The 26761-nt window shown below is 36.6% G+C and overlaps 1 protein-coding gene across 5 annotated transcripts in view; it reads right to left on the bottom strand.

Annotated features, from left to right (window-relative positions):
- The window catches only part of LOC145506121 (N(6)-adenosine-methyltransferase non-catalytic subunit METTL14), a 50384-nt gene extending 24379 nt beyond the window's left edge, over positions 1–26005 (bottom strand). For 4 of the 5 annotated variants that reach the window (XR_014053565.1, XM_081490042.1, XM_081490020.1 and 1 more), the window contains exons 1-8: positions 25784–26005; positions 21658–21746; positions 20921–21008; positions 19535–19615; positions 19099–19186; positions 7726–7816; positions 6190–6331; positions 1931–2023 (exon numbers count right to left, since the gene is read on the bottom strand). Coding sequence is in view for 4 of the 5 variants with exons in the window: in XM_081490042.1 (XP_081346168.1) it covers positions 1931–2023; positions 6190–6331; positions 7726–7816; positions 19099–19186; positions 19535–19615; positions 20921–21008; positions 21658–21746; positions 25784–25849 (738 nt within the window). In the remaining variant the exon portion in view is untranslated. Of the gene's footprint in view, positions 1–1930; positions 2024–6189; positions 6332–7725; positions 7817–19098; positions 19187–19534; positions 19616–20916; positions 21009–21657; positions 21747–25783 lie in introns of all 5 variants that reach the window. The other variant, XM_081490030.1, reaches the window with a different exon arrangement.
- Between the last annotated feature and the right edge of the window lie 756 nt (positions 26006–26761).

Below are 26761 nucleotides of genomic sequence, written 5' to 3'. Positions count from 1 at the left end.
GCTTTAAATAAGAGAACAATCAGCCCCTCTTTAATCAAAAAATAATTCAAGAGGTAAACTGTTCTTGCTACTTCAATTTTCTATCCTCTGATAAAGCTAAAAACTGTTGAGAAGTTCTAATCAGTAACTTCCTTTCAAATGAGTCTTGTAAAATGTTATTTTTATATATTTAATACTAAACCTCAAAAAGCCAAAGACTTAACAGTTGTTTGTATATTTCTTTATAGAACTTTATTTTCAGCTTTATGTAACCTAGACAATAGAGAGATTTGAATCTCAGTCTCTTAGAATCTGTTATATATGAATATATAACAAATACCAGCTAAGTGAGTACCCAGAGTAGCATTTTGAGCCCTACCATATGTGGGTGTTGGCTAGCTGCTGGGATTAAAAACATGAGTAAAATATGATCCTTACTCCTAACTGACTAAGAGCAAAGTAGGAGGAATTAAGTAAATTGTGTAGTGCTAATATTGTTGGCACTATGATCAAGTACAAATAAAGACACAGTGGAGCATAAAACATATGTACTTTTCATTGTATAAACTGAGATACACCTCAAAATGGAACTTAGATTTTTAACTTAAAATCTCAAAAATCATCATCACTATCTGTTCCTGTTGCCAAATATTTGTTTAGCACTGGATAGTCATGAAGTATCACAAGGGCCTAAATCCAACATGCCCTAATCAACTTAGCACAAGCTCATGAGTATTTCTCATGCTGAATTATTTTTTGTAATTATTTTGGGCCAAAATCTGCTTTCACTAGTATGATAAACTGCTGCATAAACAAATAAGATAATCAATTTCAAGCTAATTTGAGGGGTAGGAGAAAAGCCCAAAGCTAGACATTTGATCTAAAAAGGGTAATATACCTATAAAATATACCAATATACCTATAAAAACTTGTGGTGTGTTTCTATTTTCTTAGATTTTTTTACAGCATCTTAGGGAGATGCCAGCAATAAAACAGATTCCCAGTATACAGTTGTAGTCTTACCATGGAGTTAATAAATGACGGAAGCAATGATGTGATCCAATAATCTCAAACTTGCTATTTATACAAAAAATACAAAGCAACTACAGAATTTCAGGATTTGAGCACAAATTTATAGCAATATAATCCTACTTAAATTCTTCACCTGTCAAATGGACACCTCCTAAAATTACCAGGATTAAATGAGATCTTGGTAGTATATCAAGTATTAATAATATGTCCTAAAAATGTAAATATTATCCAATAACAAGTGAGGAAACTGAAACACACGAGAGTAAATACCTCTTTACCCAAAGTTTCACTGCTGGACAGCAGATCTGAGACCAAAACTAGCCACAAAGCTACCAGTATTTAAAAAAAAGCTTTTAGTATTTTGTTTCCATTTAGGAATTCAAAATACCCCAACCAAAAAAACAAAAAAGTTCTGAATATGATAAACATAAGGTACCTAAAATAAATTGAGATGATAAACTTCTTTCTCACTCTCATTCATCCCTTCAAACTCTGTGTTCTAGACGCTGTGTTATTTATCCAACTCGATTCGGCTTCCATTTAGAATTCATGAGTTTAGGCTACTCAGAAAAATACATTTTAGCTACTAATAACGGACAGTACATAACAGTAAGTTGCCTGTTTTTGAGCTGCAATTCAGTTTCAAATCTCTAAACTGTTCTCTTCCTGCAGTTGTAGTAAATCGTAGTTTGATTTTTCATCCTGAAAGCTAGTTAACTAAGGGGTAATGTCTTTCACATATTCTTTTTATTTTTTTTAATTTAAAAAAATTTTTACATATTCTTTTTAAAACAGTTTTTCTTTCTGAATATTTGAGTACTATTTAAGAAATCAAGAACAATTTAACATTAATCTTCAAATTTCTTATACAACATACTGTTATTTGTTTCTTATGAATTTTAAAAAAACACCATCTTACCACTCTTCCAAGGTCCAATCCTTCCCCAGAACCACACCAGAGAAAAATAAATGATCGAGGTGCTGCAATCTCATCAATTTCTAACTTCATAATCTGGAAGAAACCAAAACAGTACTGCATTGAAGTATCTTGTTTCCCATCTATTCTAAATCCAAAAGAACAAGCACTGAGACTTATCAGGACTTATAGTATATGTTTATATTTTTATAATATATGCTTCCCTGGTGGCTCAGATGGTAAAGCGTCTGCCTGCAATGTGGGAGACCTGGGTTTGATCCTTGGGTCAGGAAGATTCCCTGGAAAAGGAAATGGCAACCCACTCCAGTACCCTTGCTTGGAAAATCCCACGGATGGAGGAGCCTGGTAGGCTACAGTCCATGGGGTCGCAAAAAGTCGGACATGACTGAGCGACTTCACTTTCCTTTTCACTTATAGTATGCTGCTGCTAAGTCGCTTCAGTCGTGTCCGACCCTGTGCGACCCCACAGATGGAAGCCCACCAGGCTCCCCCGTCCCTGGGATTCTCCAGGCAAGAACACTGGAGTGGGTTGCCATTTCCTTCTCCAATGCATGAAAGGGAAAAGTGCAAGTGAAGTCGCTCAGTCGTGTCCAACTTTCAGCGACCCCATGGACTGCAGCCTACCAGGCTCCTCCGTCCATGGGATTATCCAGGCAAGAGTACTGGAGTGGGGTGCCATTGCCTTCTCCACTTATAGTATATGTGCTCTTTAAATGTACTAATTTTCATTAGGAAATACAATGGAAAATAAATTTTATCCTTAAAACTTGTTCTTATGGGTTTTTTTTTCCTGTATTAATACAACACAGATGAACACATGCACATAGACACACTTGATTCCGTATGAAAAGTTTATAGGAAACCATATTTATAGAATTACGGAATTTTATAAGGTATAGGTTTAGAGCAACCTGTTACCATTTACAGAAAAAGAAACTGAAAAGAAAAGGGATTAAATTACCCCAAAGTTAGGGGCAAACCTAAAATAAAACATAACCACAAATGTTTGTGGAGGACATGGTTTCCAGTAGAATAGTTCTAAATAAAATAAATCAATATACACATTTCATTGTAATGATCACTTTAGGTCTGAAATGTAAAAAAAAAATAGGCTATAATTGTTGGCTTTGTATGTGTTGAGTATGTCAATTAAAAAAAAAGTTCTTTAATAATTAAATCTCTAAATTTGGGGACCATAAATGTGTATAAATGACTACAAAAGCAATCATTTTATGTGGTATTCTTATTCTACTGCTTCCTATTACATACAGCTAACAAGTTCCACAGACCATGGCTCAAGCTAATACCTATTAGTTACATGTATTAAGAAAATTTTAACTTAAAAAAAATTTTTTTTCCTTTATTTTTTTCTTTGATCACACCTCACGGGCATGTGGAACTTTCCCAACCAAGGATGGAACCCACATTCCCCACAGAGGAAGCGCAGAGTCTTAACCACTGGACTACAAGGGAAGTTCCTTAACTTTTACCTGAGTGCATCATAACCATGTCACCTATAACTTATCTAGGTAAGAAAACATTATTTGAGGGTGATAGTGGAAATAAATCACAATAGGCATAAACCTATTCAGTTTTACACTTCCAACTTTGTCTTGACATAACGCCTAATCTAATATTCTCATAATATGAATAAACATTAATATGCACAGACACACACATATATTCCTATACACATTTATACATGGCATAGCTAAGGTAAGTGATGGCACACAGCGAAGAACATTAAGGAAATAACTCTTGATGTTACAATTATAAATACTAAATATTGGTATTTTAAGTAAGTGCTTATATTCTTAACTAAAACACACTGACCTCTACTGACTCTAACATGAAAAAGAATATCTGAGAAACTCAAACACTTCTTTTATTTATATTTAGCTACTGGCACTTTCTTTAGGTTATTACTACATAAAGGTTAAGAGCTTAGAGTTCCTAGGGCTCCAGACAAAACTTTTCAATATGCATATAAAATGGAATTTCTTTATTACAAAAACTCTATTAGTTTATCATATAAAATTTAAACTCTTGGATTTCACTGACCAAATCTTAGAGATGGGCCAGAGAAAATAAAGTTCAACCTAACTACTAATCATAGACATAATAAGATTAATTTTTCAATTTTCTTTTGCCTAAAAGATTATTTTCTATATGAATTTTGATGAGGAAAAACAGATATTTCTTAAACACTATCAGAATGAATATTAACTTGTGCAACCTATCTGGAAAACCTCTCAGCCCTAAATATAAATAGTACTACATCTTTAACCTTAAGTTTTGGGGATACTATATATTTCTGTGTTTCAACAATAAACACAGATTATACTTATCAGAGGAGAGGAAAAACTTGTAAAATAAAATAAAAATGTAAATAAATGTGACAGAGGTATTGAAGCTGATAGGAAAGCTTCAAGGAAGAAAAACTGAAGTTATATCTTGAAGAGTAAGTAATACTAACAACAGTAACGACTATGAACTCAGAAGGGGATGTGCGAGGACTCAGAGCAGTCTCCTGTGAAGCATCAGTTCACAGTCTCAGTTCACTGCCCTCCCTGCCTCTCTTCTGTGTTCAATGCTTTTGATCACATGCTCCTCCTCAATTAGGGAAGCGCTCTAATTCCTTGGCTTCCATGACATTCAAACTGTCTTGATTCACCTCATTCATCTGTGACCCTTTCTTTTCACATCTTTTCTATGTGCCTCTTAAATATAAGTTTCCTGAGGCTTTACTGTAAATTCACATTGTATCCTAATTGAGATGCTATTTCAAGACACATTCATTTATTCTTACAGGTTTAATATGCTAACCCTTTAAAATCTATCTTTTGAGATGGCCAGATCTTTCTGTTAAGTTGCATACTCCTATTACAACCTCCACGTGAATGTCTCTCATACACCTCTAATCAACACATTCAGCATAATCCTAATCCCTCTAATCCTGCTCCTCTTCTTAAACTGACTCTCAGCTGGTGGTAACCGAACCCATTTATCCTAAGACTCAAACTTTCAAGCATCCTTACCTCTTTCCCTCATCCCAATCACTAGATCTCACCAGACATACCTACAAAACATTACTGAATTTATCACCTTTCTATCCTTAACTACCATCAGCCTAATTCAGGGATCCTTCATCTCCTAACCGGACTACTGCAACAGTCCTCTAACTGCTGTTCCCTCTCCAGTCTTCATTTTCTCTGGACCATCCTTCTCCACACACTAATTAGACCATTTTACTAAACTGGTTAAAGCCCTTCAAAGATTCCTTAGTGCCTTCAGGATAAAAGTCCAAGCTTCTAAGAAGATAGCATCTCTAGACAGTCTCCATCTGTGATTTAACACAATCAACATACATACAAGACCTCCATTCTCATCTCTTTGCCTCCTGCTCTTACTGTTCCTTCAGCTTGGAATTCCTAGCCCAGCCCATTCTCAGCTGGCCAATTCTGGCTAATTTGTTCATGTGTCACGTCCTCTTTATGTCCCCCAGCTTCCTCAACTTGGTCAGGTTTTTTTTCAGATCACCTTATGCACTCCTCTATTACTGAACTAACAAAATGACACTGCAATTATCTATTTAGGTTATTGCTTATCCCATTCAACTATGTGCTCCTTAAGGCCAAATACTAAGTCTCATTCACCTTTGAATCTCCAGTACCTAGTTGCCTAGTACAGAGTGGTACTCGATAAATATATATTTGCTATTTTTGTTACTGACCGGTAAAAACAGATTACTTTACGTAACTCACTGAGGCTATCAGTTTGTTTACTTTTATTTAGGAAAACAGAACTTTACTGCAATTATATAAGACTGAGATTATATATTCTTTAAATCTATTAGACTGTAAGTTCTTTAAAGAGTAAAAATTATGCTAATATATATGTGTGTGTGAATACTCTGACATTCACTGAAACTAACCAAATACAGAAAGCTATCAACCATTCAATCTGTTTTTAGACTTATTTCTCGCTATACATCCAAGGACTCTAAGATTGGAATTTTAAGACAACTTAACTTATTCCCTGCTCAACTTCTGCCTCAAAAAGAAACACCAAAGATATTATAATATTTGTTACTGTACCTTAGATCTTCAGCCATAATATATACTATAAATCTATATTTATAATTCCTAAAACAGTATTTATAATATTACTCTCTGATCAAATAAAGATATATTCATTTGAAAAATAAATAATTCGTTACAATGTAGAAAGTTTCATCATACATCATCCCAAGTCCAGCATTTTTCATTAGCAGTGATGCCGGTCTCTCTATAATATTCTTCTAAAGGTGGTTCAAGAAGAATCACATCAAATTTGGGTGTCAGTTCTCTGATGTCAAAAGCTTCTATATCTGCTTGTAAATACCTATTTGATTAAAGCATAAAAAGTAAGAGATTACAGATGGTAATGAAAAAAAGTTTCTTAAATATTTCCTAATACTATTTCAAAGTCATCATGAGCTAATAATTGAATACCTTTTTATGGAGGAATCTCTCTCCTCAGTATAGACAGTAAAACTATCTACCACCGTTCTTCCTGAGAACATGGATAGAATCGTACTGCAAAGCAAAACCATGATTCCACAGGAACATCCTGAGTATAAATCTCTCTCATTTTTATACTGAAAATCCATACTCAGACGTGAGTGTCTGAGTCCCTTTCCATTATCATCATAATACTTCGAGGAATATTACATTATTTTTCCTGCAATTGTCCTTCAGAAAAATTGTTTTAAATTCTTCTGTCTAAAAAAGCTTCTAAAGATAGACATAATTTTCTTTTGCTAGTTTGTTTGTTAGCAATAGTGTTTATATTAACAGTCTTTTCCAGCCACTTAGCATAAATTACTACTAGTCTTTATTTAATGGTTATTTCTACACAGTACGAAGGTATTTCAAATATAAATATAAAACACTTTGGGGCTTCCAGGTGGCTCAGCGGTTAAGAATTCACCTGCAATGCAGAAGACCCAGGTTCAATCCCTGAGTCGGGAAGATCCCCTGGAGGAGGGCATGGCAACCCACTCCAGTATTCTTGCCCACAGAATCCCATGGACAGAGAAGCCTGCAGGGCTACAGTCCATAGGGTCGCAAAGAGTTGGACACAACTGAAGCAACTTAGCATGCATGCATGCATACGATACTTTAAACATAAAATATTTCTGAATATGATATTAGCCTGTTAAAATTTTTTTCCACAAACTCAGTTATCTGTGGTTTTTCTAATCGTTAATAGCATATATTTTAGCAAACTGTTAAATGTATAAAATGTTCAAAGTAAGCTAAAGAGTCTCCAGTTTTAAGGATTATACACATTTTTGAGGGAAACATTCTGTTACCAAAGGTTAAAATGAATTTTTGTATTCCAAAATGTTAAGAATAGTATCCCTAGCTGCCAAGTTATAATTAACTTTCATTTTCTTATTTTCTCTCTCTTAAGTTTTCTAACTTTCTTCAATAAGTAATTTTTGAGAAGAAAAGATATTTAAAAACATTTAAAGATAGTTAAGAAAACAACAAATAAGATTTTCTAAGAAAAAATACTTAAAGACACTCTAAATTATCTAGTAAACTGAAAACAAATAAAATGACAACCTACTGTGTACTCCATACCAGAGTTTCAAACTAATACATTTCACTAAAGAAGAAAGAGTGTGTTAACCTTTCAAAGATGCTGAATTTTTTTCAAACTTCAGAAAGGTTACATGACAAAAAGACTAATATTTTAAGCCTGAGTTGGGAACAAAAAACCCCACTTACATAGGAGGAGTGTTAGATTTAGCTATTAACTCATCCTTCAGTCTAATGAGCTCCCGCAGTTTAGGGTATTCTTCAAATCTGTCGGCCAAACCTGGGGAGGAAAAATAGTAAATTTCAAATTTCAATACAATTGAGTATCAGTGAATTCAAAGGTAATGAGCCTGCTCAGGAAAATAAAACAAGACACAACCAACTTATCATTCTCACATCGTTTGTAAAAAAGTTAGTTTTGAGTATTTTTAAATACTTCATATACACATTTTATACCTAATGACCCTAATTTCACATGTAGGCAAACACCCAGGTGTTTTATAGGCCAGATGATTTAAGTCAAGTAACCATTTAATTTTTCAAACTTATTATATTAAATAATCTGCTTAAAGTATCAAGTTTAGACATTCTGTTCTCAGGAAAAGAATTTTTTTTTTTTTTTTTGTTCATGCTTTTTTCCTTTTTTTTTTTTTTACTAAAAAGAAAACAAAAAACAAAAAAACAACTCTCCCAAAGATCTAATGACTGTTCAGTTTTCCCTTAGTTTGACAGTTATCCAACGCAGAGAACATGAAGATTTCTTATCCTTACTACTGACGATCTTAAATGGCTTAAATTATGGACACTATCCCAGAACAAATCTAGGCAGAAAGATAATGAGTCCCTATTAGTCGATGAGCTCTCACCTCACTCACTCTGATTACTTATCTCATTGTACTACCAACTCCAAGACAAGTCATTTTCTCTAAAAACATATCCTACATCAGTATTTATAGTTTTAAAGATCTCACATCTCCATATATTATAAACCAAATCTTCATATATATTTTCAAGCTCAGGATCTTCAAAAACACCTCCAAGTCCCAGAAAGGTTAAAAGCAGGAGCTTTATTGTTTCCATGTCCTCAAAAATATTTAAATCTTTGAACCTCAGAGAGATTTTAGGTAAAACAGCATAATGCCTGTTTAAACAACTGTAAGTAGGGCTTTGAATATCAAAGATTCCTAAAAGATCTTATTTTACTTTATCCCTCTTCCTTACAAGAATCATAATCATCTTAAAAAACAAGTCCATTTTCAAATATGATATGATTTTTAATCAAAGATTAAAAAAATGAAAGATTTTGTAAAGCGTCCTTAATCAGTGGTTACAGATCAAATTTCAAATGAAACAAGTTTGAAGATTTTATTATATTCGGGTTTCAATCACAGTAGAGTCAGCTCTCAATCATCTACAAAACAGAGGTACAATTTTTTCTCAATCCATAATAGTTTCCTAAGTACATTTTCTTTGCCTTGGAGAAATAAACGTCTTAAAAGCAGAAAGGACAATAATGAAATTTGGCCATATTACTTATAACCTTAAAAAAAAAAAGCTTTATTGAAGTATAATTGATAAACAAAAACCTTATACATTAAACTTATATTTAATGGATGCAATCCGGTGAGTTTTAACATATGCATATAGCTGTGAAACCATAACCACAATCAAGATGAGACATATTAATAACCTTCAGAAGTTTCTTTGTGTTCCTCTGGTTTTGGTGTGTGTACGTGCAGTAAGACCCCTTCACAGATCACTGCCGTGTCTCAGCTAATGGGCTTGCATAACTCAATGAAGCTATGAGCCATGCTGTGAAGGGCCACCCAAGACAGGCGAGTCATAGTGGAGGGTTCTGACAAAACATGATCCACTGGAGGAGAGAATGGCAAACCACTGCAGTATACGAGCCTTGAGAACTCCACGAACTGTATAAAAAGGCAAAAAGATGTGACACTGAAAGATGAGCCGCTCAGTTTGGAAGGTGTCCAATATGCTACTAGGGAAGAGCGGATTACAGCTACTAATAGCTCCAGAAAGAATGAAGCGGCTGGGCCAAAGCGGAAACAATACTCAGTTGTGGATGTGTCTGGGATGTAAGTAAAATTGGGTGTTTTAAAGAATAGCACTGCATAGGAACCTGGAATGTTAGATTCATGAATCAAGGTAAATTAGACATGGTCAAGCAGGAGATGGCAAGAGTAAACATCAACATCTTAGGAATCCATGAATTAAAATGAATGGGAATGGGTGAAATTAATTCAGATAATCATTGGACCTACTACTGTGGACAAGAATCCCTAAGGGAAGCAACCTAGATGTCCATCAACAGATGAATGGATAAATAATTTGTGCTACATATACTCAGCCATAAAAAGGAATGCATTTGAGTCAGTTCTGATGAGATGGATGAATCTAGACCCTATTATACAGAGTGAAGTCAGTCAGAAAGAGAAAGATTAATATCATATTCTAACACATATATACAGAATCCGGAAAAATGGTACTGAAGAATTTATTTATAGGGCAGCAATGCAGAAACACAGAAGTCTTATGGACATGGGGAGAGGGGAAGAGAGGGGGAGATGTATGGAAAGAGTAACATGGAAACTTACATTACCATATGTAAAATAGATAGCCAACGGGAATTTGCTGTATGGCTCAGTTCAGTTCAGTTCAGTCGCTCAGTCGTGTCCGATTCTTTGCGACCCCATGAATCGCAAGCAGCACACCAGGCCTCCTTGGCCATCACCAACTCCCGGAGTTTACCTAAACCCATGTCCATCAAGTTGGTGATGCCATCCAACCATCTCATCCTCTGTCATCCCCTTCTCCTCCTGCCCCCAATCCTTCCCAACATTAGGGTCTTTTCCAATGAGTCAACTCTTCACATCAGGTGGCCAAAGGATTGGAGTTTCAGCTTCAACATCAGTCCTTCCAATGAACACCCAGGACTGATCTCCTTTAGGATGGACTGGTTGGACCTCCTTGCAGTCCAAGGGACTCTCAAGAGTCTTCTCCAACACCACAGTTCAAAAGCATCAATTCTTCGGCGCTCAACAGAAGACTTCCTAGAACACCAAAAAAAGATGTCCTATTCATCATAAAGAAAGCCGAGTGCCGAAGGATTGATGCTATTAAACTGTGGTGCTGGAGAAGACTCTTGAGAGTCCCTCAGACTGCAAGGAGATCCAACCAGTCCATCCTAAAGGAAATCAGTCGTGAATATTCATTGGAAGGACTGATGCTGAAGCTGAAACTCCAATACTTTGGCCACCTGATGTGAAGAACTGACTCACTGGAAAAGACCCTGATGCTGAGAAAGATTGAAGGTGGGAGGAAAAGTGCACAACAGAGGATGAGATGGTTGGATGGCATCACTGACTCAATGGACATGAGTTTGAGCAAGCTCCAGGAGTTGGTGAAGAACAGGGGAGTTTGGTGTGCTGCAGTCCATGGGGTCGCAAAGAGTCAGACACGACTGACTGACTGAACTGAACTGATTCATCATAAGGGACTGGAATGCAAAGTAGGAACTCAAGAGATACCTGGAATAACAGGCAAGTTTGGCCTTGGAGTACAAAATGAAGGAGGGCAATGGCTGACAGAATTTTGCCAAGAAAATACTCTTGTCATAGCAAACAAGCTTTCACAACAACACAAGAGATGACTTTACACATGGATATCACCAGAATAGTAAATACTGAAACCAGATTGATTACATTCTTCATAGCTGAAGATGAAGATGCTGTACAGAGTCAACAAAAACAAGACCTGGAGCTGACTGTGGCTCAGATCATCACCTCCTCATAGCAAAATTCAAGCCTAAACTAAAGAAAGTGGGGAAAACTACTAGGCCAGTCAGATAAGACTTAAATCTAAATTCCCTATGAATATCAGTGGAGGTGACAAATAGACTCAAATGATCAGATCCAGTGAACAGAGTGCCTGAAGAACTATGGACAGAGGTCCATAATACTGTACAGGAGGCAGCAAACAACACCATCCCAACGAAAAAAAATGCAAGAGACAAGTGGTTGCCTGAGGAAGCTTTACAAATAGCTGAGGAAAGAAGAGAAGCAAAATGAAAGGGTGAAATAGAAAGGTTCACCCAACAAAATGCAGAGTTCCAGAAAATAGCAAGAGACCAGAAGGTCTTCTTCAATGAACAGTACAAAGAAATAGAGGAAAACAACAGAAAGTGTAAGGCTAGAGATCTCTTCAAGAAGATTGGAAATATCAAAGGAACATTTCATCCAAAGATGGGCACAATAAAGGACAGAAACAGTAAAGACCTAATTGAAGCAGAAGAGATCAAGCGATGGAAAAAATACACAGAAGAATTGTACAAAAAAGATCTTAATGACCTGGATAACCATGATGGTGTAGTCTCTCATTCAGAGTCAGACATCCTGGAGTATGAAGTCAAGTGGGTCTTAGGAAGCACTAAGACCAATAATGCTAGTGGAGGTGATGAAATTCCAGCAGAGCTATTTAAAATCCTAAAAGACGATGCTATTAAAGCACTGCACTTTAAGTGCAATAAGTCAGCAAATTTGGAAAATCCAGCAGTGATCACAGGACCAGAAAAGGTAAATCCTCATCGCAACTCCCAAGAAAGATAGTACTGAAGAATGTTCAAACCAACGGACAACTGCGCTCATCTCCCATGCTAGTAAGGTTATGTTCAAAACCCTCCAAGGCAGGCTTCAGCATTACGTGAACCAAGAACTTCCAGAAGTTCAAGCAAACTGCATTCAGAAAAGGCAGAGGAACCAGAGATCACATTGCCAACCTTCACTGGATCACAGAGCAAGCAAGGGAATTCCAGAAAAACATCCACCTCTGTCTCACTGACTACACTAAAGCTTTTGACTGTGTGGATCATAACAAACTGTGGCAGGCTGAAGAGATGAGAATATCAGACCATATTACCTGTCTCCTCAGAAACCTGTATGCAGGTCAAGAAGCAACAGTTAGAACCCCAGAGGGAACAACTGACTGGTTCAGGATTGAGAAAGGAGTAGGACAAGCCTGGTATTGTCAACCCTGTTTATTTAACTTATACACAAAGTACATCATTGGAAATACTAGGCTGGATGAGTTACAAGCTGGAATCAAGATTGCCAGGAGAAATATCAACAACTTCAGATATGCAGATGATACCACTCTAATGGTAGAGCATGAAGAGGAACTAAAGAGCCTCTTGATGAGGGTGAAAGAGGAGAGTGAAAAAGCTGGCTTAAAACTTAATATTAAAAAAACCAAGATCATGGCATCTGTTCCCATCACTTCAGGGCAAAGAGAAGGGGAAAAGGGGAAAGCAGTGACAAATTTTCTCTTCTTGGGCTTTAAAATGACCACGGACAGTGACTGCAGCCATAAAATTAGAAGACAACTGCTTCTGGGCAGGAAAGGAAGATGATGGCTTCTTGGCAGGAAAGCTAAGGCAAATCTAGACAGTGTGTTAAAAATCAAAGACATCACTTGGCCAACAAAGGTCCGTATAGTCAATCAAAGCTATGATCTTTCCAGTAGTCATGTACGGATGTGAAAGTTGGGCCATAAAGAAGGCTGAGCACCAAAGAAGTGATGCTTTTGAATTGGTGCTAGAGAAGACTCTTGAGAGTCCCTTGGAAAGCAAGGAGATCACACTAAATCAAATCTTTAAGGAAATCAACCATGAACACTCTTTGGAAGGACTGATGCTAAAGCTGTAGTTCCAATCCTTTGGTCACCTGATGCAAAGAGCCAACTCATTAGAAAAGACCCTGATGCTGGGAAAGATTAAAAGCAGGAGAAGAGGGCAACAGAGGATGATGGTTGGATGGCATCACTAATTCCATGGACATGACTTGGGCAAACTCTGGGAGAGGGTGAGGGACAGCAAAGCCTGGTGTGTTGCAGTCCATGGGGTCACAAAGAGTCAGACACAACTTGGCGACTCAACAAGCATTTTTAAGTAAGATAAAATATACCCTCTTAAATTTTTTGAAGTATTGTTGACTATGGTCAGCAGTATTGCTGAGAATAGACAATTTGCTATACAGCAGATCTATGGACTCTTTTCATCATAGGGGCCTGGAATGCAAAGTAGGAAGTCAAGAGATAACTGGAGTAACAGGCAAGTTTGGCCTTGGAGTACAAAATGAAGCAGGGCAAAGGCTAACAGATTTTGCCAAGAGAACATACTGGTCATAACAAACACCCTCTTCCAACAACACAAGAGACAACTCTACGCATGGACATCACCAGATGGAGAAGATGGAGAGCTCTTTACAGCCAAAGATGGAGAAGCTCTAGACAGTGAGCAAAAACAAGACCAGGAGCTGACTGTGGCTCAGATCATGAACTCCTTATTGCAAAATTCAGACTTAAACTGAAGCACGTATGGAAAACCACTAGGCCATTCAGGTAAGACCCAAATCAAATTCATTATGATTATACACTGGAAGTGACAAATCGATTCAAGGGATTAGATCTGATAAGAGTGTGCCTGAAGAACTATGGATCGGGTTCATAGCATTGTATAGGAGGCAGTGACCAAAATCATCCCCAAGAAAAAGAAATAAAACAAGGCAAAATGATTGTCTGAGGAGGCTTTACAAATAGTTGAGAAAAGAAGTGAAAGGCAAAGGAGAAAAGGAAAGATATATCCATCTGAATGCAGAGTCCCAAACAATAGCAAGGAGAGATAAGAAAGCATTCCTAAGTGATCAATGCAAAGAAATAGAGGAAAACAATAGAATGGGAAAGACGAGAGATCTCTTCAAGAAAATTAGAGATACCAAGGGAACACTTCATGCAAAGATGGGCACAATAAAGAACAGAAGCAGAAGAGATATAAAAAGAAGTGGTAAAAATACACTGAAGAACTTTACAAAAAAGGTCTTAATGACCCGGGTAACCATGATGGTGTGATCTCTCACATAGAGACAGACCTCTTGGAGTATGAAGTCAAGTGGGCCTTAGGAAGCATTAATATGAGCAAAGCTAGTGGAGGTGATGGAATTCCAGTTGAGCTATTTCAAATTCTAAAAGATGATATGCCAGCAAATTTGGAAAACTCAGGAGTGGCCACAGGACTGGAAAAGATCATTTTCATTCCAATCTCAAAGAAGGGCAATGCCAAAGAATGTTCAAACTATCACACAATTACACTCATTTCATATACTAGCAAGGTAATGCTCAAAATCCTTCAAGCTAGGCTTCAGCAGTACACGAATCGAGAAGTTTCAGATTTCTCAATGTACAAGCTGTATTTAGGAAAGGCAGAGGAACCAGAGATCACATTGCCAACATCCTTTGGATCATAGAAAAAACAAGGGAATTTCAGAAAAACCTCTACTTCTGCTTCATTGACTACACTAAAGCCTTCAACTGTGTGGATCACAAGAAACTGGGGAAAAGTCTTCAAGAGATGGGACTACCAGACCACCTTACCTGTCTTCCCGAGAAACCTGAATGCAGGTCAAGAAGCAACATTTAGAACAGGATATGGCATAACAGACTGGTTCCAAACTGCAAAATGCGTACGTCAAGGCTGTATATTGTCATCCTGCTTATTTAACTTATATACAGAGTACATCATGGGAAATGAGGAGCTGGCTGAAGCACAAGCTGGAATCAAGATTGCTGGGAGAAATATCAATAACCTCAGATATGCAGATGATACCACTCCAATGGCAGAAAGCAAAGAGGAACTAAAGAGTCTCTTGAAGAAGGTCAAAGAGGAGAGTGAAAAAGCTGACTTAAAACTCAACATTCAAAAAATTACAATAATGGCATCTGGCCCCATCACTTCATGGCAAATAGATGGGGAAAAAAATGTAAAGAGTGATAGACTTTATTTTCTGGGCTGTAAACTATTACAAACCTAGACAGCGTATTAAAAAGCAGAGATATCACTTTGCTGACAAAGGTCCGTATAGTCATGGTTTTTCCAGCAGTCACGTAGGGAGAGCTATGAGAGTTGCACTATTAAAGGCTGAGCGCTGAAGATCTGATGCTTCCAAAATGTGGTGATGAAAAAGACTCTTGAGATCCCTTGGACAGCAGGGAGATCAAACCAGTTAATCCTAAAGGAAATTAATCCTGAATATTCATTGGAAGGACTGATGGTAAAGCTGAAGCTCTTAATACTCTGGCCACCTGATGCAAAGAGCTGACTCACCGGAAAAGTGATGCTGGGAAAACTGACGGCAGGAGGAGAAAGGGGTGGCAGAGGTTGAGACAGTTGGATGGCAGTACCAAGTCAATGGACATGAGTTTGAGCAAATTCCAGGAGACAGTGAAGGACAGGGAAGCCTTGCACGCTGTGGTCCATGGAGTCACAGAGTCAGACATAACTGAGCGACTGATCATCAAGATCTACAGAATTAATTTATCTTGCATAACTGAAACTTTATGCCAACTGCACAACAACTTCTCATTTTCCTCTCTCTCCAGCCTCTGACAACCACTGCTGTATTCTCTTCTTCTGTGAGAATCACTATTTTAGGTAGCTCATAAAAGTGTATGTATTTATATATGTACTACTGATATTTTAAGTACCTCTTTAAGTGCGTGCATTTTTGTCATTCTGTAATTGGCTTATCTCACCCTTATTATAACTTTTTGTGCTACATCTAAATTGTGACCATGAAAACATTAAAATCAGTTTCCACATGTTGCTTACAAGCAAAAAAAGAAAAAGTATATTGGATTACATCAAAATAAAATTTTTGTGTGGCAAAGGGTGCCATCAAAAAAGTGAAGAGACAACCCATAGAATGGGAGAAAATATTTGCAAATCATACATCTGATAAAGGAGAATATATAAAGAGAATACATACACTGAGAATATATAAAGAACTCTTACAATAAAATAATAAAAAGTCAAATATCTAAAAAAAAAGCTTTTAGACATTTCTCCAAAATAGGTATTTAAATGGAAAAATAAGCATAGGAAAAGATTTTTAATATCATTAGTCACTAGGGAAATGCAGATCAAAACCACATGAAATACTACTTCATATTCACTAGTATAGCTATAACTATAAAGACAGATAATAGAAAGTGTCAATGATACCTGAAATACTGTTGGAACCCTCACATGTTGTTAGTAAAAATATATACAGTACAGCTGCTCTGAAAAACAGATTTGCAGTTCCTCAAAAAGTTAAATGTAGAACTATCACATGACCCAGTAATTCTCTCCCAGGTATACACCCAAGAGAAATGAGAGCATGCATTCACACAAAAACTCTACATGAATATTCACAGCAGGAGAGTTGTCAAGTCAGAAAGTGGAAACAATTCAAATGAATAAACAAAATGTGGTATATACTTACAATGGAAATACTTCTACACGCTGCTAACATCAATGGCCACTGAAAACACTATGTTACGTGAAAAAAGCCCAGTCACAAAATCACATTGTATGAGTCCAATTATATGAAATGTCTAGAATAGGCAAACTGATAATGAGTCAATGAATGGTTATTTAAGCCTGGTTGGGGGGGGGGGCGGCAACTGTGTGAGAAGGAATGGAAACTGACTGCTAATGATTGAGTACTGAGTTTCTTTAGGGGAGATAAAAATGTTCTAAGGATGTGTAATATTGTTGGTAGGAATGTATGTAGCAACTGTGGAAAACAGTAGGGAACTATCATACTGTTTTTCCAAAAAACTAAAAATAGAAGTAACTATATGAATACAGAAATTCCACTCCTGGGTATGTATATGAAAAAAACAAAAACACTAATTCAAAAAGACACAGGCACCGATGTTCTCAGAAGCATTATTTACAATAGCCAAGATATGGAGGCAACCTAAGCGCCCATCAACATGTGAAAGGATAAAGATATGGTACATACACATATACAATGGAGTACTCCTCAGCCATAAAAAGTGATTGTATCTTTCACTATTTGCAACAACATGGAGGATATTATGCTTAGTGAAATAAGTCAGAAAGACAAATGCCATATATTATCACTCATATGTGAAATCTAAAAAATAAAGAGCAACCTAGTGAATATAACAAAAAGAAACAGACTCAGAAAACAAATTAGTGGTTACCAGTGGGGATAGAAGAAGGAGAGCAAAACGGGGGCAGGGATTATAAAATACAAATTTCTATATATGTAATGAATAAGTTACAAGCATAATGTTCAGCAGAGAGAATATAGACAATATTTTATATTAGCTATAAATAAAGTATAAACTTTAAAAATTGTGAACCACTATTTGTACACCTAAAACTTATATAAGATTGTAAGTCAAACTATACCTCAATTTTAAAAAAAGGTCTAAAATTAGATGGTGGTGATGGTTGCACAAACCTGTAGATACTTTAAAAAATTATATTCTTTAAATGGGTGAATTGTATAGTACATGAATTATCTTAATCAAGCTGTTTTAAAAATGCAGGGATACTGCCTCTGAGGAGCATACTGGTAGACCGAACACAGCTGAGGAAAGAATCTGAGCTTGAGGATATCTCAACAGAAATCTCAAAAACTGAAAAGTAAATAGAACAAAAACTGGGGGGAAAAAAGTCAGACTATCCAAGGAACATAAGATAACTACAAAAGGTGTAATGGAAACATCAGACGAAGAGAAAAACCAGAGGAACAGAAGAAATATCTGAATCAATAATAACTGGGGGGACTTCTCTGGTGGTCCAGGCATTAAGAATCCACCTTGCAATGCAGGGGATGGCGGTTCGATACCTGATTGGGGAACTAAGACCCCACATGCGGCATGACAACTAAGTCCATGTACCACAACTACTAAGCCACAACAGTGAGCTCACATGCCACAACTAAGATCTGAGGAAGTCAAAAATAAACAAATAATGACTAAAAATTTCACAAATTAATGTCAGACATCAAACCCCAAATATAGGAAGCTCAGAGAGTACCAAACAGGATACATATCAAAAAAGAGAAAAACTCAACTATACCTACACATATCATTTTCAAGCTATAGAAAATAAAAGTCCTGAAAGAAACCAGGAAAAAAAAAAAAAAACCTACTGTGGAACAAAGTTAAGAATTATATCCAACTTCTCAGAAAAAAGCAAGCAAAAAGAGAGTGAAGTAAAATATTTAAAGTATTGAAAGAAAGAAAACACCAATCCAGAATTCTGTACTTTACAAAATTAATCTTTCAAAAGTAAAGGAGAAATAAAGACTTTCTCAGAGAAACAAAAACTGAGGGAATTTGTTGCTAGTAGGCCTATCTTGCAAGAAACGTTAAAAAAAAAAATTCTTAGAGGAAAGGAAAATGACATAGGTCAAAAAATCAGATTTACCTAAAGAAAGGAAGAGCATCAAAGAAGGAATAAATAAAGGCAAAATAAAAATGAGGGATAATCACAGAAACAAAATGAAGGAAAGGAAGGAAAAAGGAAAAAAGCAACACTGCTTGATGGAAAAAGACAGTGTACAAGAAGTACTATGAATTACAGCCATGCCAGGAAAAAGTAATTTTGTTAGAAATAAACCACAAAATGGATAAATTACATGCATGTAACCAACAGCCGGCAATCGCATATTCCCAACAAATCAGACATACCTACATCCCTGATGAAATTCTGGGGTCTATGTCCAGTGTCTACAAAATGTTGGCAGTAATCATTATGGGGATTTAAACTCTGTGTTCCCTAAAGAAAAAGTCAAAATTAAATTAATAGCTTTCACTCTGATGACAGATACATTAACTCGGAGCTTTATTTTTTATTATGAGGCCAAGCAAAATATAAGCTAACTGATAGATTTAAAAAATAAAAAACATCACTACTAAAATGATAGTTTACAATTCAGTTATCTACAGACATTAATAGCCAAGCATCAGAAGAGCATTTCATGAATAATTTTAAATGATATTTTATTTTACAATAAAAATGATCCCTCAATAACTGAAAAAAAATCTTGAACATAAATAAGTATTTAAAATCTTTTCAGGCAAAGGGCTGAAACATGAAAAGTTAAAAGATTTGAAAATTATTTACCTTAAGAAAAGTACTAGAATCTTTATAAATCTCTTCTTCATATGGCAAATTCTCTTCCTCCTGTTGCATTTCTAATTCATCCTTAAAAAAGGAAGATTAAGTAGATATTTTATGTTTAAGAGGAATCTTATGTATTATATCGTAAGTATTAAGACTCATAAATATTTTATTTCCCTAAGACGTAAATTTTTCAAATTACCATTAAAGTCAAACATTGAAGTCTTTGCTTTGTCATTACCTGTAACTAGCTATGTTTATAATAAAAATTTCCTTTTCATTCTCAATAATAACTGTCTATAACTACTAATTCTGTTGACTAAGTTATCTATATTTACCTTAGATATAATACTTTAAATTATTAGAATTTAGCTTAAATCATGAAAGACAGGCCCACCAATGGGGCAATTTTACTTCTACTAGAGCAAACCAAAAGAAATCGCTATTTTATAGGTCAAAAATGTTAAAATATTAGGAAGTGTATATGCTTTAATCTAACATAATCACAAATATTTAAGTTATATATTAGGATATATCAAATGCAACCAACACACAATATTTTTGTTTCGCAAAGATGGGTCCAACTCTTTGCGACCGCATGGACTGTAGCCTGCCAGGCCTCTCTGTCAGTGGGATTTCCTAGGCAAGAATACTGGAGTGGGTTGCCATCTTCCCCACCAGGGGATCTTTCAAACCCAGGGATTGAACCCACATCTCTTATGTCTCCTGCACTGGCAGGCACATTCTTTACCACTAAGCCACCAGGGAAGCCCAACACACAACATAGTTTTTATGAAATTAGGTAATTATACTTAGAGATTTACTCAAACTATTTATTCTCATTTGTTAAATACAGCTGTATAACAATAATTCGAAAAAATGGAGATAGGTTTTTTGCCCTTTACTTTTTTTTCACCTAAATAATGCAACTACAAGTTCAGAAGTTGGGTTTTTTTGCTTGGGCCTCTGTTAAAAATGCTTCTACACTGTCATCTAGCCCATGGATTCTCAAAATATTTTAACTGCACTACCCTATATTGTTAAGATGGAATAATACAACTCATAAAAGACAGTGTAGCCTCCTGAAAATTGATCCAATTATCCAACGTTACTGGTACATCTACCTCCTTGCTCTTATTTAAGAATGTTGTTGCCTAGAGCTTACTAGGCATTACGCTTAGTGCTTTACATACATCACCTGATTTAATCCACATACCTCTTCTATTAAAATGAGTAAATTGATATAAGTGGTGACATATATGCTACTGACGTTATTTAGTGTTTTGTCAAAATTCAACTTTTGTCAAATTTGTTTTCCTAAATAAGACTCTACAGATTGTAAGGACTTATTTTTCTCTTGCCCAAAACATTGCCCCATTCTCTACTCGCCTTGTATTCTTCCATCTTGTCTTCATCTGTCTCTCCTTCATCCTGATACTTACGTTTTGCGTTTGGAGCAGAGGTATCATAGGAAGCCCTGAAAATTAAAACTGAAATATCACTCACAAATACATAAGATGTATACACGTATCCATTAATATTAAAGAACAGTTTTAAAAAGACAGAACAAGACAAATTTTTCCTGACTAAACAGTATCCATTCACTTGGTTTATAAATTTTAAAAGTATCACAACCTGATTAATAACTTTGTACTTTATTTTTGAGAAAGCAACCAAATGAGAAAATAAGTTTTTATAAGGTATGTATGGCAAAGAGAAATTTCTACATTACATACCATTTTAATCTGTCTTGAGTGAAATTGATGTTCTAATTGGTAACTACAATACTGAAAAATTCTAAATGCTTTATGAACTATCAAATGAGTATCACTTTTAGGGTAAAGCACTTTTTTTTAAATAAGGATTTTTAAAATAAAATTATATATGGTACATAAGCTAATTCTCAGTCTAACATTCCATTTTCTAACTAGTTCATAAATGAGAACTTATATTAAGAAAATAAGCATTTCATAACTCATAGACAATAAAAATCAATTGTTTTCCAAATTGGTATGCTGATGCTTATCATAACAACATACTTGATACCTAAGATTATTGTTTATTAAAGCAATGATCCTTTTGCAAATATTAACATACCGCTTATAAAAAGCAATTATTCTACTGACCTGCAAGTTTCTCTTGTTTCAGCAATTTCTCTCTGCTCATCTTTGCTATTTAACACAGCACCAATGCTGTCGGCACTTTCAGCTCCCAACTGAGAAAAGGCAAAAATCAAAATTAGAACACAATGCGCTGAATATCCTTTCTAGCCATTTGTAGCAGCATTTAATACATTAAATAGTAAAAAAAAAAAAAAAAAGAAAGAAAGAACTATCCCTAACTACCATAGCAAGCAAATGGACTATTGACCTTGCAGGAAAAACAGAAGTACCTTGAAACAAAACCACGTTATTTAAGAATGATTTGGACAGCTGAAAAGTATTTTATGCTTTAAGTTATATCAGTATAACTTACAGTTATATCAGTATATCAAAACAATTAACTTGAGCCAATCTTCTTTTAAAGTAAATAATAAAACACGATTTAGTAGTAGTAATAGTAACAAAAAAAAGCAGCTAACAGTGTTTATAGTTTGATAGGCATTATGTTAAACACTTTTCATCCATCTGTGTACCATTCCTTATTTATTTTATATGGTACATATACTTCATGTGCTATACCTTATTTATCCCATATTGTAATAAATACCTATTTGGTTTTATTCAAACCAAGTCTTTATATAATGATTACAAGCACAATACTAAACTGTCCAAATACCTGAAAAATAGTTATGCAAATTACGGCTGGCAGTTGGGGAAATTTTGCAAAATACAAATGTAAACAAATCACTAGTTGAGGTAAGTCTGGCTACAAACTGTGGCATCAATTCACGGAAAAATTAAAAACCAAACCAAAGGTATAGAAAGCAATTTATAGGCCATGAGGAATCACTTAACATTTTTAAGCACAATAAGAGCATGAGGAAGTCTGCATTAAATAGCCCCTTGAGCTCAAAAAAGGTGAGAAAGCATACAATACTAGCGCCCAGTCATTATTAAACAATTTTTATTAAACAATTATATTAATTTCCACTGCCTCTTTAGACTATTCCATGACTCCCCTAAAGTTTCCCCACTGATAAATCTCTTCTAATATATTAACTGTTCTGATATTTTAATTCTTCCATAAAATTTTCCTGATCCCTCCTCTGTTTTGTCAGAAAACACATCTACTTCCTGTAGGGGAAATGCTTTTTAACCTTCTTCCCATGAAAGCGACTGACTCCACTCCCTTCAGTTCTCAGATAAACACAAGTCACTTTCTCAGAGAGTTCTTCTATGAACACTAGAGAGAGAATAGGTAGTCTCCTTCCATTTTTCCCTTACCTCCTCATTTTCTCATTCAGATAAAAATACAAACTAATTTTGTTTTACTTTTGTTTATTCCCTATTTATATTATTTTATATTTGTACACCTCAATTATTTTATGTTTACTTTTGTCTACTTCTCCCCCCATTGAATTGTTAGCTCACTGAGGAAGAACTCTGTCCTGTTGATATCTATATGTTCAGGAGCTATTATAAAGTCTGACTTATAATAGATGCTCAATAAATATGTGAATAAACCAATGAGATTTCTTGCCAAGGCCTAAATTAGAATACGATGTTTTATAAGACAAACGCTTTAGATCAAATTGTGCTTACATACATAATCATCTTGTGTTCCAACATTTTTTTTTTTTTAATTGTGGAATGACTGGAGTAATTAAATAGACTTTCCATCGTGGGTGGGTGGGTGTGTGCGTGCTCAGTTGTGTCCAGTTCTTTGTGATTCCCCCTTGACTGCAGCCCACCAGGCTACTCTGTCCATGGAATTTTCCAAGCAAGAATACTGGAGTGGGTTGCCATTTCCACTGTGGTAGCACTAAATATATTATTTGAATAATTATGACAATTTGGTATCCTTTGGAAGTATATTAATTTTTAAAAACAAAGCTACAAGTTAAAAAGCAGGTGTAAATTACTGGTGGCAGCATCAATGGCCACAATCATAGTTTGTGCCTATACACTGCACCTGATATCTTCATCCAGCAGCCAAAAGCAAATCAAGCAAATTATATACGTTGAGTTGTGCTCTACTTTGAAGTTCATGAATCAACAAAAACTTATTAAAAAACTTATTAAAAACTAACTTTGGGTAAGAAACAGAGTTAGGGTAGAAGATTAACCCAACTGGAATTGTATTTATGAGTTAGTGATGTACAGTAGTGGACCCAACATTCAGGACAACAGACACACAGAGAGAGAAAAGCCTAAACCAGGGAGTTCCAGACCAAGTTTCATCACAAAGTTCTGACCACGGCTGTGCCATAAAGGATAGAAACCAGAAAGAAAGGACACTTCTTAAAAATTATAAAGTCTATTATATTACACAAATAACTTTCTGGAGAGCAACCAGTCTTGTTCACATAGTAAGTGAAAAAAAAAAGGCTGCTGGTAAAGTGGAAGTCTACCATTGATGATATTGGCCATCCTCACCCAGGTGGAATGGTTTCTAACCAGTTATACCAAGAAGGAGCCAGGTGTATTGAAAAGAGCACAGAGAGGCCTAACACTGAAGCTGGCAAACTTAAGTTTTGTCACCTTCAGCGTGTAAGGGAAATTCTTTGAGCTTTATTTTCTTCATCTATAAGATCCAGATAGCATCTGACTTGTATGATAAAATATAACATATGTAAAAGTTTGTCAAGTTCTTTGACACATACAAGGGACTTAATAAACAGTAGCCATTAGTAAATGCTGTACACTATGTAAGTTCTCTAATGGTAGGATAACCTATTATTCATAGCTGAGTTACCAACATCTACAAGAGTTCCTGGTACATAGTAAGACATTCAAGAAATAATTCCTTATGTATGTATTTTGAGTCAAATATAGGTCTGAATTCAAAACTTAAGTGTAAAAATCTTACTTGGTTGTAATAAAGAGCCACTGGATATTTTCAAACATAACATGATAAAAGCAATTGGGATAAAGAAGGCTTGAAAAAGATATCTGATTTGTCAAAAAATCATAATGTCAGAGGCACAGAAACAGATCTGATTCCAAACACCCATTTTTTTTTTTGGCTTACACCACGGGGCTTAAGGGATCTGAGTTCCCAAACCAGGGATTGAACCCAGGCCACAGCCATGAAATCGCAGAGTCCTAACCACTGGACCAACAGAGAAGTCCCTAAACACCGACATTTTAAACGCTATACCATAAATCTTTTCATGTCATAAAAGAAGCTATATCTTTGATTTTCATTTACTAAAGCCAAGACTTAAAACAGAAAAAAATTACTATTTTTGAATAACTATTAAGATTCCTCATTAAAGCTTATGAGCATTTCCCCCATCACTTTTACTGACCCGAGGGGTAGAAAGGAAAACACAGCCTCTGACTTTAAGCAAAGATGTGCATGTGCATTCTCTGCACGTGTACTCTACTAATCAGCACGTGTCAACTTACACACAAGAAGCAGTGAAGATAAGCTTTGGACAGACAAACCTGGGTTCAACTTACTGGCCTAGCGGTTAACGACTCGGGGGAAAAGTTAGTTAACCACCGGCGCCTGTGTTTCATTATGTGAAGATAATGCTACCCCTTTCAGAGATTTGTTGTGACTGATAAAAGAATTCAAACGTTTAGCTGTGGGTAATGACGAGGATACGGTACACAGCACAGTCGACTGCAACACCCATGATGCAGAACCTAACATTTACACTCAGGCTACTTCCAATGAGGCCTTTAGATATTATCCCAGAAAAAACACTGTAAACCTATTTCACAATGAAGCCACAATCTCATGAATCAGGCGCTGATACGAGAAAACCAAGACACAAACGACTACTTAAAAAGTGAAGAGAAACTGAGGGGATAACGAGTCCCCTTTCCTCGCGTGAACCGCGATAACTTATACACAAACACCCAAGTTTTGTATCCTCGTCACTGAGCACTATGCCAGACACCTAGCGGGCATTCCATAAATGATGCTGAAGACCACGCGTGGCGGTCGGTTTAGCACCACCACAAGGACCACAACATGAAAGGGGAACGATTCGGGGCACAGAGGGTAGGCAGGTCCCAGCATTAAAGTCTCGAGACCAGAAAGGGATGCCCCGTGGCAGATGAGGAGGCGGAAAAGCGAGGAGAAAGGGACGGGGAATGCCGCGCACGCGTATTCGCGACCCCTCCCTGGGCCGCGGACCTGCTGCGCGAGAAGCTGTCGACGTAACTTCTGCCGCTCCCGGATCTCCTGCAAGCGGCTGTCCATGTCCCGACTAGTTTTCCACTACCTCGAAAATTGGCAATTAGCGGATGAATCCTTGTCCCAATTTCTCTTCGGAATCTGTAGAACACAAAATTTTCCAGCCGCTTCAGGAGGCGGGTACCCAATACCCTCTCCTCAGTAGGCCTTTCCGGCGCGGCCGGAATTTTGCGCCACGGGACCCGGAAGTCCCGCCTCCTCCTGGACGCCCGCGATTTGACGCCATTTAGCAGAGGCCCAATGAGTGTCCTGCGGCGCAGGGGGCGTCACGGAAGGTGTCCGCCCTTCCGAGAGCGCGGGCTGTCAGAATGGTGCGCAGGCTGTCAGAATGGTGCGGGCAGGTGGCCTGGCTTCTCACTGTCCTCTCCTGGGACTGCAGCCTTCCTAGGTCTGTTAGCACTGTTTCCGAGTTGTGGGTCGTATTGTCGATTCCCTTTTTCAATAATTCCCCAGTTGCCAGTGCTGACGTTTTAAAAATTGCTGGCTACCAGGTTTTTTGCTAAAAGCACAGGCTCGAGTCCGATTGCCGGGTTTAAACCTGGGACTGTCCTTTACTAGCTGAATGGCCTTGGCTAGTTAATCACCCTCTTGTGCCTCTGGTTTTCTCATTTGTACAGTAGGAGTGATAAGAGTGGCTACTTCACAGAGTTGAAGATTGAAAAAATAAACAGCTAAAAGCATACCACCATGGAGATGTTTGAGATTTTTATTATTATATTTCCCTTTAGATAGGGAACAACAATGCATGAGACATAAGAGACACGGGTTTGATCCCTGAGTCAGGAATATCCCCTGAGGAGGGCACAGCAACCCACTCCGGTATTCTTGCCTGGAGAATCCCATGGACAGAGAAACATGACAGGCTACAGTCCATAGGGTCACAGAGAGTTGGACACGACTGAAGCGACTTAGCACTGC

Source organism: Giraffa tippelskirchi, chromosome 1 (assembly GCF_054371585.1).
Source record: "Giraffa tippelskirchi isolate mGirTip1 chromosome 1, T2T-mGirTip1v1.2.pri, whole genome shotgun sequence".
Lineage (NCBI taxonomy): Eukaryota > Metazoa > Chordata > Mammalia > Artiodactyla > Giraffidae > Giraffa > Giraffa tippelskirchi.
The sequence above is the reverse complement of the archived record's forward strand: the minus strand, read 5'-3'. Positions and strand labels throughout refer to the sequence as shown.